Below are 14,009 nucleotides of genomic sequence, written 5' to 3'. Positions count from 1 at the left end.
CTTTGTCCTATTAATGAGGATAGATGTGGAATTCAATGAAGTTTTTGCTAACAGTAGAGAATGTACCAGTAGTTACTAAATCAGAAAGGGGGTCCTTGTGACTTTGCTAAATCTAAAGGAAGCTGCATTTCATCTTATCCTGAACATATTAAGGAGCTTTTGATTTGCTTTTCTTTTTCCTCTTTGGGGAAGAATGTTCAGAAAATGTTGTGTCGTTTGCTTATTTAGTCATAATGTTTCAATGAATTAGGCACTCTGCGCATAGTTGAAGGCTGAGTAAGGGAGTTAAAACTTCATATCCTGTATCCTGATGCATCCGTTCATAATAATTGAATCAACAGATTCATTTCCATGAGCTCTTAAGCTCATAAGCTCTCTTCTTATACATGGTTGACTCTTTACATCAAAATTCTTCTATAAATTGCTTACATTTTGTACTTGGTGTTTTGTGGAGGTAGATTATTAGCTTAAAGAAACAAAAGAAACTAGAACATTTGCATTCTAATATGCAGAAGATGTTGTTTCATTGAGTTGATGGAGAAAGATAGAGTTCTTGAAACCGTTCATGCAATCATGCTCTATGGAGACTTAATTTTGGAGAATATATATGGAGCTCAATTGTAATTTTCCATGTATCAGTTAAGAAATTTGTTGGCATCATATTGGTGATTCTTGTTTCTTAGGTGACATTCTCGAGTGTAAAGCCTTTGCACTCTAGTTGTCAAATGTAGTGGATGTGATGTTATTGCGATGTATCCCTTTTTGATAAAATCCATCCTTATCATGGTTCAAAGTCGTGGTCGCGGTCACGGTCGCGGCCCGGAACGTTCCACATCGGTCTCGGCATATCGGTCGCGGTTTCGGTGAGACGCAAATTTTAAAATATTTAATATTCTAAAAATTATTAATAATATAAAAAAAGTATGCTAAACAAAAATAATAAAAAATAGCAAAAGAATTGGCCGAGTCAATCCGTCACGGTGTAACTCGGCCGATTTCTCGTCTTGACTCGGGATAACTCGGAGTGACTCGGTGTGACCCTGCCGAGTCAATCCGTCGTAGTGACGTCTAGACCGATTTCTCAGCGAGTCAAGTATCTCGGTATCATTTCGTCACGGTATCGTATCGGTAGGGGCCGAGACGGTGACGACTCGGCTGAGTCGTCTCGGTCTCGGCCGAGACTTCGAACCATGATCCTTATACGTTTGTAGGGTTCACATACCCTCATCAATGAACTACTACATTCTTGATATTTTCAATCTGCACATGAGATAGCATATTAGTTCTGTTTTTGTGATGGGAATTGAACTTTCTGAGAGTGCCTGACTATGAAAAGTTAATGAGATTATTCACTTCTCATAATTTGACCAACTATTAAGTCATTCACCCCCTGAATTGGATGGGTTGTCATATCAGGCTTTTTCTTTTCTTGTAAGCAGTCTTGTTGGATAACAAAGTTAGAGATCTTGGTAAGTCCACATTATAGCTAAGTTTTCCTTCTGTAGAACAATTGTCTACTAGCTAGTAGATCAAGTTACATTTACTGCAAATCATACGGCATTCATATTCTTTAGATCTAAGATTGGATATAACAGAAATTCTTGGTTACTTCAATAATCTGAAGTGTCAAATTCCTTAGATTAAACACAACATAAATACATGAACAATAAAGAATAAGGCACCATCAACGAACATTAGTCTGTTTCTTCTTCATGATTTGTTGAAAAGTCTATCAGGTATGCCATGGATTGTTCACCTCCACTGTCAATGCTAGCATGCATTAAACATAAAATGTGTTGTTGGGGCACATTGAGGAAAGACTGGTTTTAAGGAAAACTCCAAGGATCAAAGAAATAGAAAGGCTACAGGTCTAGTTTAAGCTAAAAATTTGCCCAGTAACACCAACACTACTGGAAAAAGACTGATATACTGCTTCTTGTTATAAATAGCATAATTATTTTACAAAAATCAGATATTCGATCCCACTTATATAAATTATTGGAGGAAAATTTTCAAGTTAGACACAAAGGTTGGTCCTGCTACTACATATGAAGCATCTATCATGGTGCTACCTTTCAGTTTTTATTGGTGCCAAACTTGAGGGTTCAGCTTACCTGTTAACTGCCAAATGGTACTAGGTGGCATATTAGGAGTCTGAAATACAAATCTACTATACAAAGCTTTCAGTGAATGTAGGAGTATAGTCATCCATCTGCTCTATTTCTAAAGCAACAGAGCTACACAGTGGTTCTGTTGACTCATCGGAAGGACTAGTATGACTGCTTCTTTGCATGGATATGGGTGAATCTGGAGGATAAAACAACTGTTTAGGGGGCAATTTTAGGCTCCTAAGATCACCTTCAAGCATTTCTAAGACTTCTCTCATTGAAGGACGATCATCCAGTGTCATCTGTGTGCACCACAATGCTATCAAAATCAATTTTCTTGCAACTCTTTTTTCATTTCAGTTGCATTATCTCTGATTTCTATGTCCTCTTCTTGGTCAAATCTATCATATATCCATGAAGGGAAGTATATTTGACTTGAATGCTCAGCATGCTCATTTGCATTTCTTCACCTTCCTGCCATCTCCATTAGTAACATTCCATAGCTGTAAACGTTTGCCTTATGCGAGACTCCCCTTTTGTAGAACAATTCTGGAGCCATGTAACCTAATGTTCCTCTCACAGTAGTAAGAGTTGAAACACTCTTCTGCATCGGGTAAAGTTTTGCAAGTCCAAAGTCTGAAACTTTTGGAACAAAGTTCTCGTCGAGTAAGATGTTGTGCAGTTTAATGTCAAAATGCAGAATTTGCATGTTACAGCCTTGATGCAAGTAATCAATCCCACGAGCAACACCCTTTGCAATCTCACAAGCTTGCTTCCAACTTAATGGAGAACCATCTGGACCATTTGAGAAAATTAACTTATCTAGGGAGCCATTTGACATGTAATCATAGACTAGAGCACACTTTGAGGCGATCACACAAAATCCCACTAGTCGAACCACGTTCACATGGTGAATTCTTTCAATTGTTGCAACTTCATCTATGAATTCTTGTCCATTAGCTTTTGATTTGTTTAGCATCTTCACAGCAGCTAAGTGAACACTTCGCAGTCTTCCTTTGTATACTGAAGCATAGCCGCCTTCACCTAATTTCTCCTTAAAATTGTTGGTCATTGCCTTTATTTCTTTGTATGAGTACGTAATTGGCACAAGAACATTTTTCGTTAGTAGGAATTCTTCCATTGTATCATACATTGATATATGCCTTCGATGCCACCTATAAATCAGAAAAGCTAGTAAAAGTATAACGCCAATGAAATTCTTGCTACAATGGTTAGTTCTGCAATAGATCAAGAAGAAAGACAAATTACTATGTCTATAGTAGTAGCAGTAGTATACATTAACGATTGGAATTTCATTTCAATTTACAGATTTAACTCCTTACCTAATACCGTTCCCGCAACTTCTGCAGACAACAGAGGATTTATATAGATGAGCAAGAAAGTATAAAACAAACTTTGGAGACTATATGCAAATACTAACATTTGATCCACTCACCCACAAGCTGTGGAGAATTCCGCAGCTTGGAAATATTAAAGAAGTCGAATAAGTAGTAGGACATCGATACCAAGTGGCCTACATTCTCCAAGAATGAAATTTGACATTAGCTAAACTTTCCCGTAATGACACAGTTGTCGAATTCAGCAAAAAAATTGCAAACCACTGGACCACTATCAGGGATTGAAGTGGGAATTGATAAGATAAAACATAATAATTGCAAACAAATCATAAGTTAACAAAATGAAAGTACTCCACATGCAAAAAGAACACAATATGTTGCATTCAATTGGAGAAATCGCACTGAGAGAAAGTAATGAACTTACAGAATGACGATTTCTTTGGGGAGTAAACATTGTTCAAAGTCTCGGCCGAGTCGTCACCGGACCGGATTCCTCCGATACGATAGCGGGACGAGTTGATTTCGAGATACTTGACTCGCCAAGAAATCGGCTGAATCACTGAGAAATCTCTGATACGAATAATCTCGGCCGAGTCAGTTCGAATTATCCCGTGTTAACTTGCAAATTTATATTTTACAGATTTTCTTTTGCTATTTTTTTATTATTTTTGAATATTATTCACAATTTTTAGATTATTAAATGCTTCAAAATTTACGCCTTGTTGAGATCGTAACCGATATGCCGAGACCGATGTGCAAAAGTCCGAGCCTCGATCACGACCATGACTTTGAACCATGGGAGTAAAATGCAAGTCCAGGCCATGAGAAGTTAAAGCCATTTGCCAGCAGATATTTGTGGAGATATAGAAATGAAATATCCCCTTTTTTAGACTGAATGGGCTCCAACTGTATGGGAACTCTTCTGGTGATGGTACAATTTTCTTTAATATCAGATGCCTTCAGATTTTTACCAACCACAACAAAATTGTAAGGGTAACCTTCAAAAGAGAAGTTGCTGTTTCTTGGCAATACAAGAACCAATGTCTATGCACAGAGGAGATTTCGATATCAATGGATCTTTGCAGATCAAAAAGGTCAATAATTTGGTGGTCTCATAAGGATGTAAAGACAGTGATTCGTAGACATCTGTGCTGCGTTGCTGAAAATAGTCATTGCATCCTAACTTTACGTAATTTCTATTCTTATTAAAATTTGATGCATCCTAATAATAGTTAACAGTTAATGCATAATAAGTAATTAATATCAATAGAAACTACTTAAATTTGTTAGTATATGCCATTCAATTTCTTGTGATAACTAACAAGACCAACTATTTTTAGTAAGAAAGTTACACTATGTATTTGACTATAAAACAAAAATTTTTCGGATAAATTTTTTATACACTGATAGTGTACATACTAGTGAATCTAGATGCATGTCATATATATAAATTTTGATATTTAAAGTCAAATTTGAATGTTGTCATATTTATCCAACCTGTGAGTATGCATAGAATGATTAATTCAATTCTTTAATATATTATTATTAAAATTGGTATACAGAGTTAGGAATGAAGAAAGGGAAGAAAAAGATGTAAACATGCATTTGGCTTTTCCCTATGTATTTGCATCTGGCTTTACTTATCAGGGGGCAATTTGTAAATTTTTAGAATACAGGGGGTGATTTGGTACTGAGATGTGATTACAAGGGGTAATTTATAATTAATCCTTTTATTCAATACATTATACATATCTGTCTTTCCCATGCCGCTTCATTGTAGGGCAAAGCTCCTAATTTTCAGTCGGCCAAAAATCGGAACGCTTCCCCGGCGACTCATCCCTGCAAATGTCTTCAGCCGAATCCTCAGCTCAAAAATCTACAGCTAATGGGCCCTTTATCAAACACCTTACAAAAGCTAGAGTGATTTCCGTCTGCTCCCCTGCTGCAACAGCTCAGCCGTCACAATCAAGTCCAGAGAAAACAAATCAACCGCACAAGAATCCGCGCCATGAAACCTCCTCCTCCTCCTCCACCTCTCTATGGTCAGCTCCATCAGCAGCAGCGTTTGTTATAGCCAACAATGAAGATCTGTTGACTCAGATTTTACTTTATTTACCCCCAAAATCACTCCTTCGCTTCCAGTGTGTCTCGAAAGGATGGCTCTCTATCATTTCCAGCCCCTCTTTCCGCAGTTTACATTCGCGAGTTTATCCCACCACCACCAGCAGTTCCGCCGCCACAAAAGGCCTCTTTTTGTTCCGCCGCCGGACGTGGACGGATATCCCCGATCTCAATTTCATCTCTTTCTCCGACGATTATGTTAATTCCATGGGTAACATCGTTTGCCACTTGAGTAATTATGGCAAGTTCACTGATATACATTCATGCAATGGCCTTTTAGCTCTTGCATTTATGTTAGATGACTATGCTAGGGAATTCGTTGTGTGTAACCCGACTACTCGACAGCATAGGCTTGTTCCGCGGCTCGATTTTCAGGAAGGAGGCCGCGAATTTCTGGCTCTGAATATCGTGTTTGATCCTCTAAAATCTGAACATTACAAATTAGTTTGTGCATGGTGCGAACAAGAAATGATCACGAATAATTTTGGACAGTTGGTGCCTAGTGACTTTCATGGTTTTTCTGTGTATGCATCCGAAAAGGGGAGTTGGAGGGACAGTGAGGATATACTAGAGATGGAAGATTTATATTTACCTAATTATTTTAGGAACGGGGTGCTGTGGAATGGTAATTTTCACTGGGTTAGTGATTTTGAGTATAGTTTATGCTTTGATCCAGATAAAGAGTTCTTTAACTTGACAATGCCTCTAGCCCGATGGTATTTTTGGTCCTTTGGGGAGTCTGGTGGGTGTTTGTATGGCATTGAGATAAATGACCCTGAAGCAATGTTGTTTGATATTTTTGAGATGGCAAGGGACTATTCTCAATGGGTTTTGAAGTGTCATGTGGATCTTACTCCTGTGACTACTTTATATCCATCAATGATTGATGCAGACTGTAATCCCGCAACCGATTTTAGATGTAATTTTCATATACTTTATTTTCTTGAGGATGAGAAAGAGAACAGAATGAGGCTGCTGATATCTCTCTGTGGCAAGATAATATTGTATGACATCAACGATAAGATTGTCAAGGAGCTTGCTGAAGTAGTGCCCAAGGATACTGATGGTGACTGGTGGGATAGTTGTTTTCGTTGGAGGGACACCTACAGACACATGGAGACACTTGCTACTCTTTAATTGCGTTCGTAAAATCTTCTTGCACTCTAGCTAGTGGCTCGATGTGCTTTTTGATTGTTATTACCTGAACATTGTAAGGTATGGAGAATTGCATGTATTGGTAAATGTGATGTCATTTTAGGTAATTGTGAATGAGTGAATGTTGCAGTTTATCTCCTAAAAATTGTTGTCGCTGTTTCTTTCTTATGGTTCTTGATTGGCAATTGATGAATGGTGCTTCAGGCTTTAGTCGACGTTGGTAGTTAGGAATTCTTCTTTTCCTTGTCATTAATTGAGGAGTTCTTTTTTGAATGTGTATATAGCTATAATGGTATAGAAGCTAGTAAGTAGAATGTTTCTGTACATTATGACCTTGATCCTTGATCCTTGCTAGTTGCTGTGCACTGCCCCCAACCATTAGTTTTCTATTAACTTATGTAATATCAGTAGCATTGCATCTTTGTAGTTTATCAGTGTCTCGATGCAGTTTGAAGCTCATTGGTCTCTTTGTTTTGACCAATAACACGAGAAACTTCTACCTTGCTGCTTATTGACAGCTAAACTTGTGTTTTGCACCCTAAATACTTCAAGTTGAAATTAGTTGAGTTATTGTTGATTATAGCTGTAAAAGAAAATTTTCTTAATGGCAACAATTTTATTAACTGCAATTGAGTTTGGATAATGATATAGACATGGATTACTAGATATTGGGGTGGATATTCACTTGTTAAGTAAATCATATTCATGATAACTGATCAGCCACCTTGTGATATCTCCTAAAGGCATTAGATGTAGTGGATGTGATTTAGTTGCTATCTAGCCTGTTTAGAGAAAATGAAGGCTTAGATGTTTGCAGAGCTCACATGCTCCTCATTAATGATCTACTACTTCCTTCAAATTCTCAGTCTGTATACGAGATTGTGTAGAAGTTCTGTTTGTGGTGGTAATTGAATGGTTAGAGAGACTGCCTAACTAATGGTATTATTCACTAGTCATAACTTAATCTAATTGTAAGTTATTCGCTACCTGAATTGGACGCATTGAGGTATCATGTTTTTCTCTGTTCTTTGCCATAAGTTTTGTTGGATGACAAAGTTGGAGATCACGGTAACTCCACATTATAGTTAAAGTTTTATTCTGCAGAATAGCCGCCAACCAGCTAGTGGATCTCAAGGTTTATTTACTACATGATTATATGGCATGTCAATTCTTGAATCTAAGAATGTGGAATATAGCAGCATTTTAGCAGTTACCTGTAAGTTCCAAATTTATGTCTCTTGCCTAATTTTATCTCTCCGACCACAAAATCATGTTGGACATTATGTTATACCAATGAATTCTAACTTAGAAATGCAACTCTCCATATGTGAGACCTTGTGCAACTAAAGCTCTCAAGAACTTGAGAGGTGACTGATCTTTGTCTTAGTGGTTAGCAGATATAATGCGTCAGAATACATAGTACTGATGGCTGATTACTCAGTTATGCACAGCATGGCAGAGCCCTTTTTCCCTCCCTTCAGATATGTTGTGGTTAAACAAATATTAGAGATAACCTTTTATTGTCATTCTTCATAAACTTTTCCCCCTTTTCTCCTTTTAAATGTCATGGATTTTGACTTTCATCTTCTGATATGGTGAAACAAAGGATACTCTTAATTTTGTGCAAATTCAGGGTGATTCAAATTGTGAATCACATAATGGAAGGAGATATCAAATTTACAGGGTAAAATTACTGCATTTATTAATGGACCAATTAATAGCATGTGTTTGCCATCTCATGAACTAAATAAGGATGAAACTGACCATCATTTAGGACTCACTAACTTAGCCATTTCACAAATAAAAAAAGACTCGCCAACTGCTTGTCTTGCCAAGAAGTTGATATATCTGTGGAAGTAAAAGTAAATTGAATCTCAACATTGTGCACAAAATTCAAACAAATTAAACTCAACCAGGCATAAATGGCACTACCATTCCATTTTTTCATTCTTTGTGTCCAATACAAATGGTAGTATTATAAAACACTTTTACAATATCTCGATGAAAAAGAAACTTCAAAAAGTTGAGCCAACATACCAAGATTCTAGTTTGTGCTTTCCACCATCTGGATCCCAAAGTTCTTGAGGGAAAGAAAGCTTGGGACATAGTCCATGACATCGATGCAAGGGTAGCTCTTTTCAGCATAGCCATCTTCATTCATCTGATCATCAGCTTTCTTGATGAGTTTATCATTATCAACGCCAGATTGATGCAAGATTTGCCTCCAACAATCATAAGAAAGAAAAAACTCATCCCTCCACAAGAGCAAGATATCGCCATCCTTGAAGACTTTAAGAACGCGAACAAGTTCATAAGATGGGTCAATGAGATGCACAGGCTCCTTTTGTATAACAAATTCTTTAGTCCAGAGCTTCTTGATTCCATACTCTTTCATCACCCAAATGACAATTTCATCATCAGAATTGTTGTCGTACAATCTTAGACAGCCTCCAGAAACTCCCAAACTAGCAAGATTGAAATTTTTTCTGAGTTCAGGAGGAGCAGGGAAAGGTGAAAACAACTCTGTTTCAAGATTAAAACAGGATATCAATTCAGAGCTATCTTGATCATCAGTCAGCCAGTGAAGATTACCGTTCAGAAATACACCATATGTGCCATAATTGTACAGAAACGGAGCCTGCTCAATTCTTCTCCACAATTCTGTCTCTTCCCCAAGTGTATAAACATAGCAATTGGACTTTAATCTCCATCGTGTATTCTTATCTAGCTCTACGAAAATCCTAACCACCTTGTATTTTCTAGATTCAGAGCTTAATCCAAACCCATAACTTACCGTACTTGCATACGATCGTCCCCCCTCAGGCACCGGAAGAGTGATGGATTCTCGCATGATTGGATTCCACAAGTTAACAGCATCATGTTTATGGTAGGATTCTGTTAAGCAGATTAAGCCATTGATTGAGCCAACCATGGTGACACTCAAACCACTTTCAATACACCCTTCTGGGGGCTTGATTGTTGTTCCCGCAACATATCGAAAACCATGGTGATCAGGCTCATCTTCATATTCAACTAAACCGAAGCAAGTCAACTCTGAAGGATGGCAACCGAATTTGTTTATGATCAGGCAAGGAGGAGATCTTTGCAGGTGTAAATTAGTGAATTCAGATTGAGAGAGTAGACTCAGCCATGATTTGCAGACAGACTTGCATTGGATGATAGTCTTGGTCGGTAATCTGGACAGGATATCATTGATTAGGTGGGATGGTAGATTCAAGAAGTGTGCTTGATTGCTCATCTTTTGTTGGCTCTGCTTTAGTTTCTGTGTTATCTTATATGACTTTGCTGAGGATTCCTTTTCTTCTGGTCTACCGATGACTTTTGCAATACTTCAGTTATTCTAATGATAAAGTTGCCAAGACAAAGTAAAGAAAAAAGTTTTTTTCCATTGGTTATTTTGTTTTTTGGGTCCTACTGAATTTTGGATCTAAGCTAGCTAGCCAACAAAAGTCAACTTTGTATTCACAATATGTAGCATGATTATTAATTTCATTTGTAAAGAAAATTCAGTCATCTGATGGACCTTGTTGAAGCCGTCAAGTAATCCAATAATTAAACCTTCAGCCACGCGAACACAAACCTTTTTTTTCATCCATTTCAGCTTGCCAAGGCATTATAATTTCAAATAAGAAAATCAATTCTTTCATTTAAGGTTTTGGTTTTTTTTTCCGTCCCACACCTATCCACAGTCTTCACATTCGCAACTGCGATTCGAACCTTGAAACTGACAGCGAGGAGAACTTTAATTTCATTTAAGGTTAAAAGTCCTGGTTTTAGAAAATTTAATTATTTTGTTTTGTACCATTGGATTACTATGGTCATGGTTTGAACCCTTTTTTTTTTTATGTAAATCTTTCCTACACTGACGATATATACACTATCATCGTTGGATTCATGACATGTGTACAAAAGTTGAATTTCAAATTCAAATTTTGCATAGTTGTCAATCATCCAACGCTGATAGTATATACACTGTCAGCGTAGGAAAGATTAATCCTTTTTTTTTTTTGATTTTCTTTTGTAGGTCATAACTGATTTTTGTACTTATAACCCCTAGTGCTAATGAATTTTCTTTTTTTGGGTGGCTTACAAGATAAAATTGTAAAAGGGAAGTAAAAAGATGTTTATAAAGAATGACTCTTTTATTGGTAGATTGTATGCGTTTGTGTTGGTTACTGAGGACGTAGAAAAAGTTTGTCATGCAATAAAAAAGGCCAAGTTCTTTTATTATACACCAAGCCATGGCATTTTCAAGAAATCAGTCATACTTTGTACAGACATTAGTTAATATATAAACCAAAATCCTAGAACTCAAATCTGAAACAAAAGCTCCAATGGTGAGATTAAATTTTTGAAATTGATCAACATTTCAATATGGTACTAATCCTCATGGTATTTAGTCTAGAACATGCTTGTCGAGTATAAATGCACAATGAATATACAAGAAAATACTTAGAAATTGAAATGCTTAATTTTCCATGATTTGTCATTGCTTCCAGTAGATGCCACTTATTCCAAATCTCATCAAAACCCATTATTTTCTTAGAAGAAAAAAAAAAGCCAAATCCTTCCTTTAGAAAGGGAAAGAATAAGAAAATAAAAGAGACAATAATCACAATATCCATATAAATCCACACATGCTCCTGGTGTCACAAGAACAAAAATTAAGAAGGAAATGTCTATTTGAAAATACAATGATTTAATTATACTTTAGCCACCACAGCAGTGACGGAGTTAGGATTTTTTCCTTGGGAGGGCCAAAATTTTTTCGAACAAAATTACCTTAATATTTTATGTTCAAAATAGTTTTCATTTATTTAAATATATGACATCTTAAAATATCAAATATTAACTTTAATTATAAATGTATGTCTATTTCATAAATATATAATATAGTCATAACTAAAATTAAGACAAGAAATAATCTTTGATTAAATATCTTATAACATCACAAACCACCTAAGTTGCACATCATGAGAAAATGCTCCAATATGTCACTTGTGCAAAAACAAAAATATAACTATGCAATATAAATATAACTATTTTCAATTAAAAAAAGATAAAAGTTATGTTAACATATCTTGAAATTTTATCCTCTTTTATTAAAAGTAAATTGAGTTTTACGTTCTTTCATAGAACTAAATTAATGTATAATTGAATCAATGCTAAATTTTCGAACAACTTCCTTTTTTTATGTACATTGTTAGGCAATCATTCAAGAAATTATCTTTTATCTTGTTTTGGAGCTTTGTTTTGATTATTTTCATAATTGAAAATGTCCATTCTATAGACTATAGAATAGAGCCAGGATTTTTTCCTTGGGAGGGGGGCAAAATTTTTCTGAACAAAATTATCTTAATATGTTATGTTCAAAATAATTTTCATTTATTTAAATATATGACATCTTGAAATATCAAATATTAACTTTAATTATAAATGTATGTCTACTTCATAAATATGTAGCATAGTCATAACAAAAATTAAGACAAGAAGTAACCTTTGATTAAATATCTTATAACATCACAAACTATCCAAGTTGTACATTATGAGAAGATGCTCCAATATGTCACTTATGCAAAAATAAAAATATAACTATGCAATAAAAATATAACTATTTTCAATTAATAAACACATAAAAGTTGTGTTAGCATATCTTGATATTTCAACCTCTTTTCTTAAAAGTAAATTGAGTTTTATATTTTTTCATAGAACTAAATTCATCTATAATTTGAATTAGTGCTAAATTTTTGAACAACTTCCTTTTTTTCATGTACATTGTTAGACAATCATTCAAGAAATTATCTTTTATCTTGTTTTGAAACTTTGTTTTGATTATATTCACAATTGAAAATGCCCGTTCTATAATCAATCTGTCAACAATAGGATAGATCACTCAATTTCTTGTCTTCACCAAGCCTTCAAGTAATTATTTGTATACTTGTATATGAGTCAACAATAGGATAGATCACTAATTTTAAATTTTTTATCAATTAGGCTAAGTTGTATATTTGTATATGGACCAATAAAGTAATTATTTTTGGTTGAGCCCATTGATAATTATGAATTGAGTCTTTTATTATAATATATCAAATTAGGTCAATTTACTATGGATCATCAAATTATATGTTTAATTTTTTGAACGTTAAATAATTAGTACAATAAAAAATAAATAACTTTTTTTGAAGAAAAAATTAAATCAAGGTTGGCTAATTCATACACACACAAATATATATATATATATATATATATATATGTATATATAAACTCTCATAATATAAACTAAAATTATAAAAAATTAGGGGGCCAACTTTATCTTATACATATATTTACATATATGAATTAAAATTTTTAAAACTTATGGGCCCCCTCAGCCCCCATTGGCTCCGTCCACAGCCACATCCACCACCACCACTACCACCACCCACCGCCCACCGCCGCAGCAGCAGCCCACCTGGACGGTAACGCTGCCGCTCGTTGTATTATCATTACTTCCGGTGGCTGCTATTTCAGCCGAAGCAACTGCAACATCAGCAGCCGCGGTCAAGATCACCATGTTTCCATCCTTGTCACAGCTGCTAATGGCATTTTGATCTTCAATAGGCGGCTGCTCAGGAAAACTAGAGGCTTTGCATGGTTTTGTGGAGGTTTCTTCAGTTGCTTGCCCTGTTGGTTTTGTGGAGCGTTCTAAAGATGCCACATGCCAGTCTTCTTAGTTTCGAGGTGGGTTCCCACTTTCTTGGTTTCGTGGAGGGTTCTTCAGTTTCATAGTGCTGCGTTCTTCGGCTTCCTATAAATCGACAACTGAAACAGCAAGTCGTCATCTTCGTTTGACACTACTACGTGATGGCCAAATTTCTTAAGTCGATCATTTTCTTTTTAAGCAGCAGTTTCCTCATATGGAATGAATGGAAGAAGCAGTTTCTTAAAATGAGATGGCTTTCAACCCTTTCAAGTTTCAAGACAGTTAGTACTTTGTAGTTTGTACTGTCTTCTTTGTTTTTGGATTTATTCTGGTTAAAATAGGTAGTTGCCATGGTCAAAGTAAGTTTCCTTAGGGAAATTTCCAATCACCAATAATTCTGATTTCCTACTCAACCCAAGCATGAAAGTGATATCATGTATCCAATGAAAAGTTTTTCAATAACCCGTCAGGATAAATTCATAAAGGTCACATCCATTGACGTTCGTGTATACAACTATACATCATCTAACATCAGTGTGTGTACAAAATTTCAGACTACAATTA

The 14,009-nt window shown here is 35.6% G+C and overlaps 3 protein-coding genes across 3 annotated transcripts; 1 reads left to right on the top strand and 2 right to left on the bottom strand.

Annotated features, from left to right (window-relative positions):
- Window positions 1–2,574: 2,574 nt before the first annotated feature.
- On the bottom strand, window positions 2,575–3,249 carry LOC113774355 (rust resistance kinase Lr10-like). The gene has a single exon (XM_027318901.1). The coding sequence runs from the start codon at window positions 3,247–3,249 to the stop codon at window positions 2,575–2,577; it is 675 nt and encodes a 224-aa protein (XP_027174702.1).
- Window positions 3,250–5,311: 2,062 nt separating this feature from the next.
- Window positions 5,312–6,724, top strand: LOC113774354 (F-box protein At5g07610-like). Its single transcript, XM_027318899.1, has one exon. It carries the CDS (start codon window positions 5,312–5,314, stop codon window positions 6,722–6,724), a length of 1,413 nt encoding a protein of 470 aa, XP_027174700.1.
- Window positions 6,725–8,501: 1,777 nt separating this feature from the next.
- Window positions 8,502–10,030, bottom strand: LOC113775648 (F-box protein At3g07870-like). Its single transcript, XM_027320604.1, has 2 exons — window positions 8,780–10,030; window positions 8,502–8,590 (listed from the first exon to the last, which is right to left on the bottom strand). The coding sequence occupies exon 1, from the start codon at window positions 9,999–10,001 to the stop codon at window positions 8,787–8,789; it is 1,215 nt and encodes a 404-aa protein (XP_027176405.1). The 5' UTR covers window positions 10,002–10,030; the 3' UTR covers window positions 8,502–8,590; window positions 8,780–8,786.
- Window positions 10,031–14,009: the final 3,979 nt, after the last annotated feature.

This window comes from Coffea eugenioides, chromosome 6 (genome assembly GCF_003713205.1).
Source record: "Coffea eugenioides isolate CCC68of chromosome 6, Ceug_1.0, whole genome shotgun sequence".
Lineage (NCBI taxonomy): Eukaryota > Viridiplantae > Streptophyta > Magnoliopsida > Gentianales > Rubiaceae > Coffea > Coffea eugenioides.
This window is presented reverse-complemented; position numbering and strand designations above follow the sequence as displayed.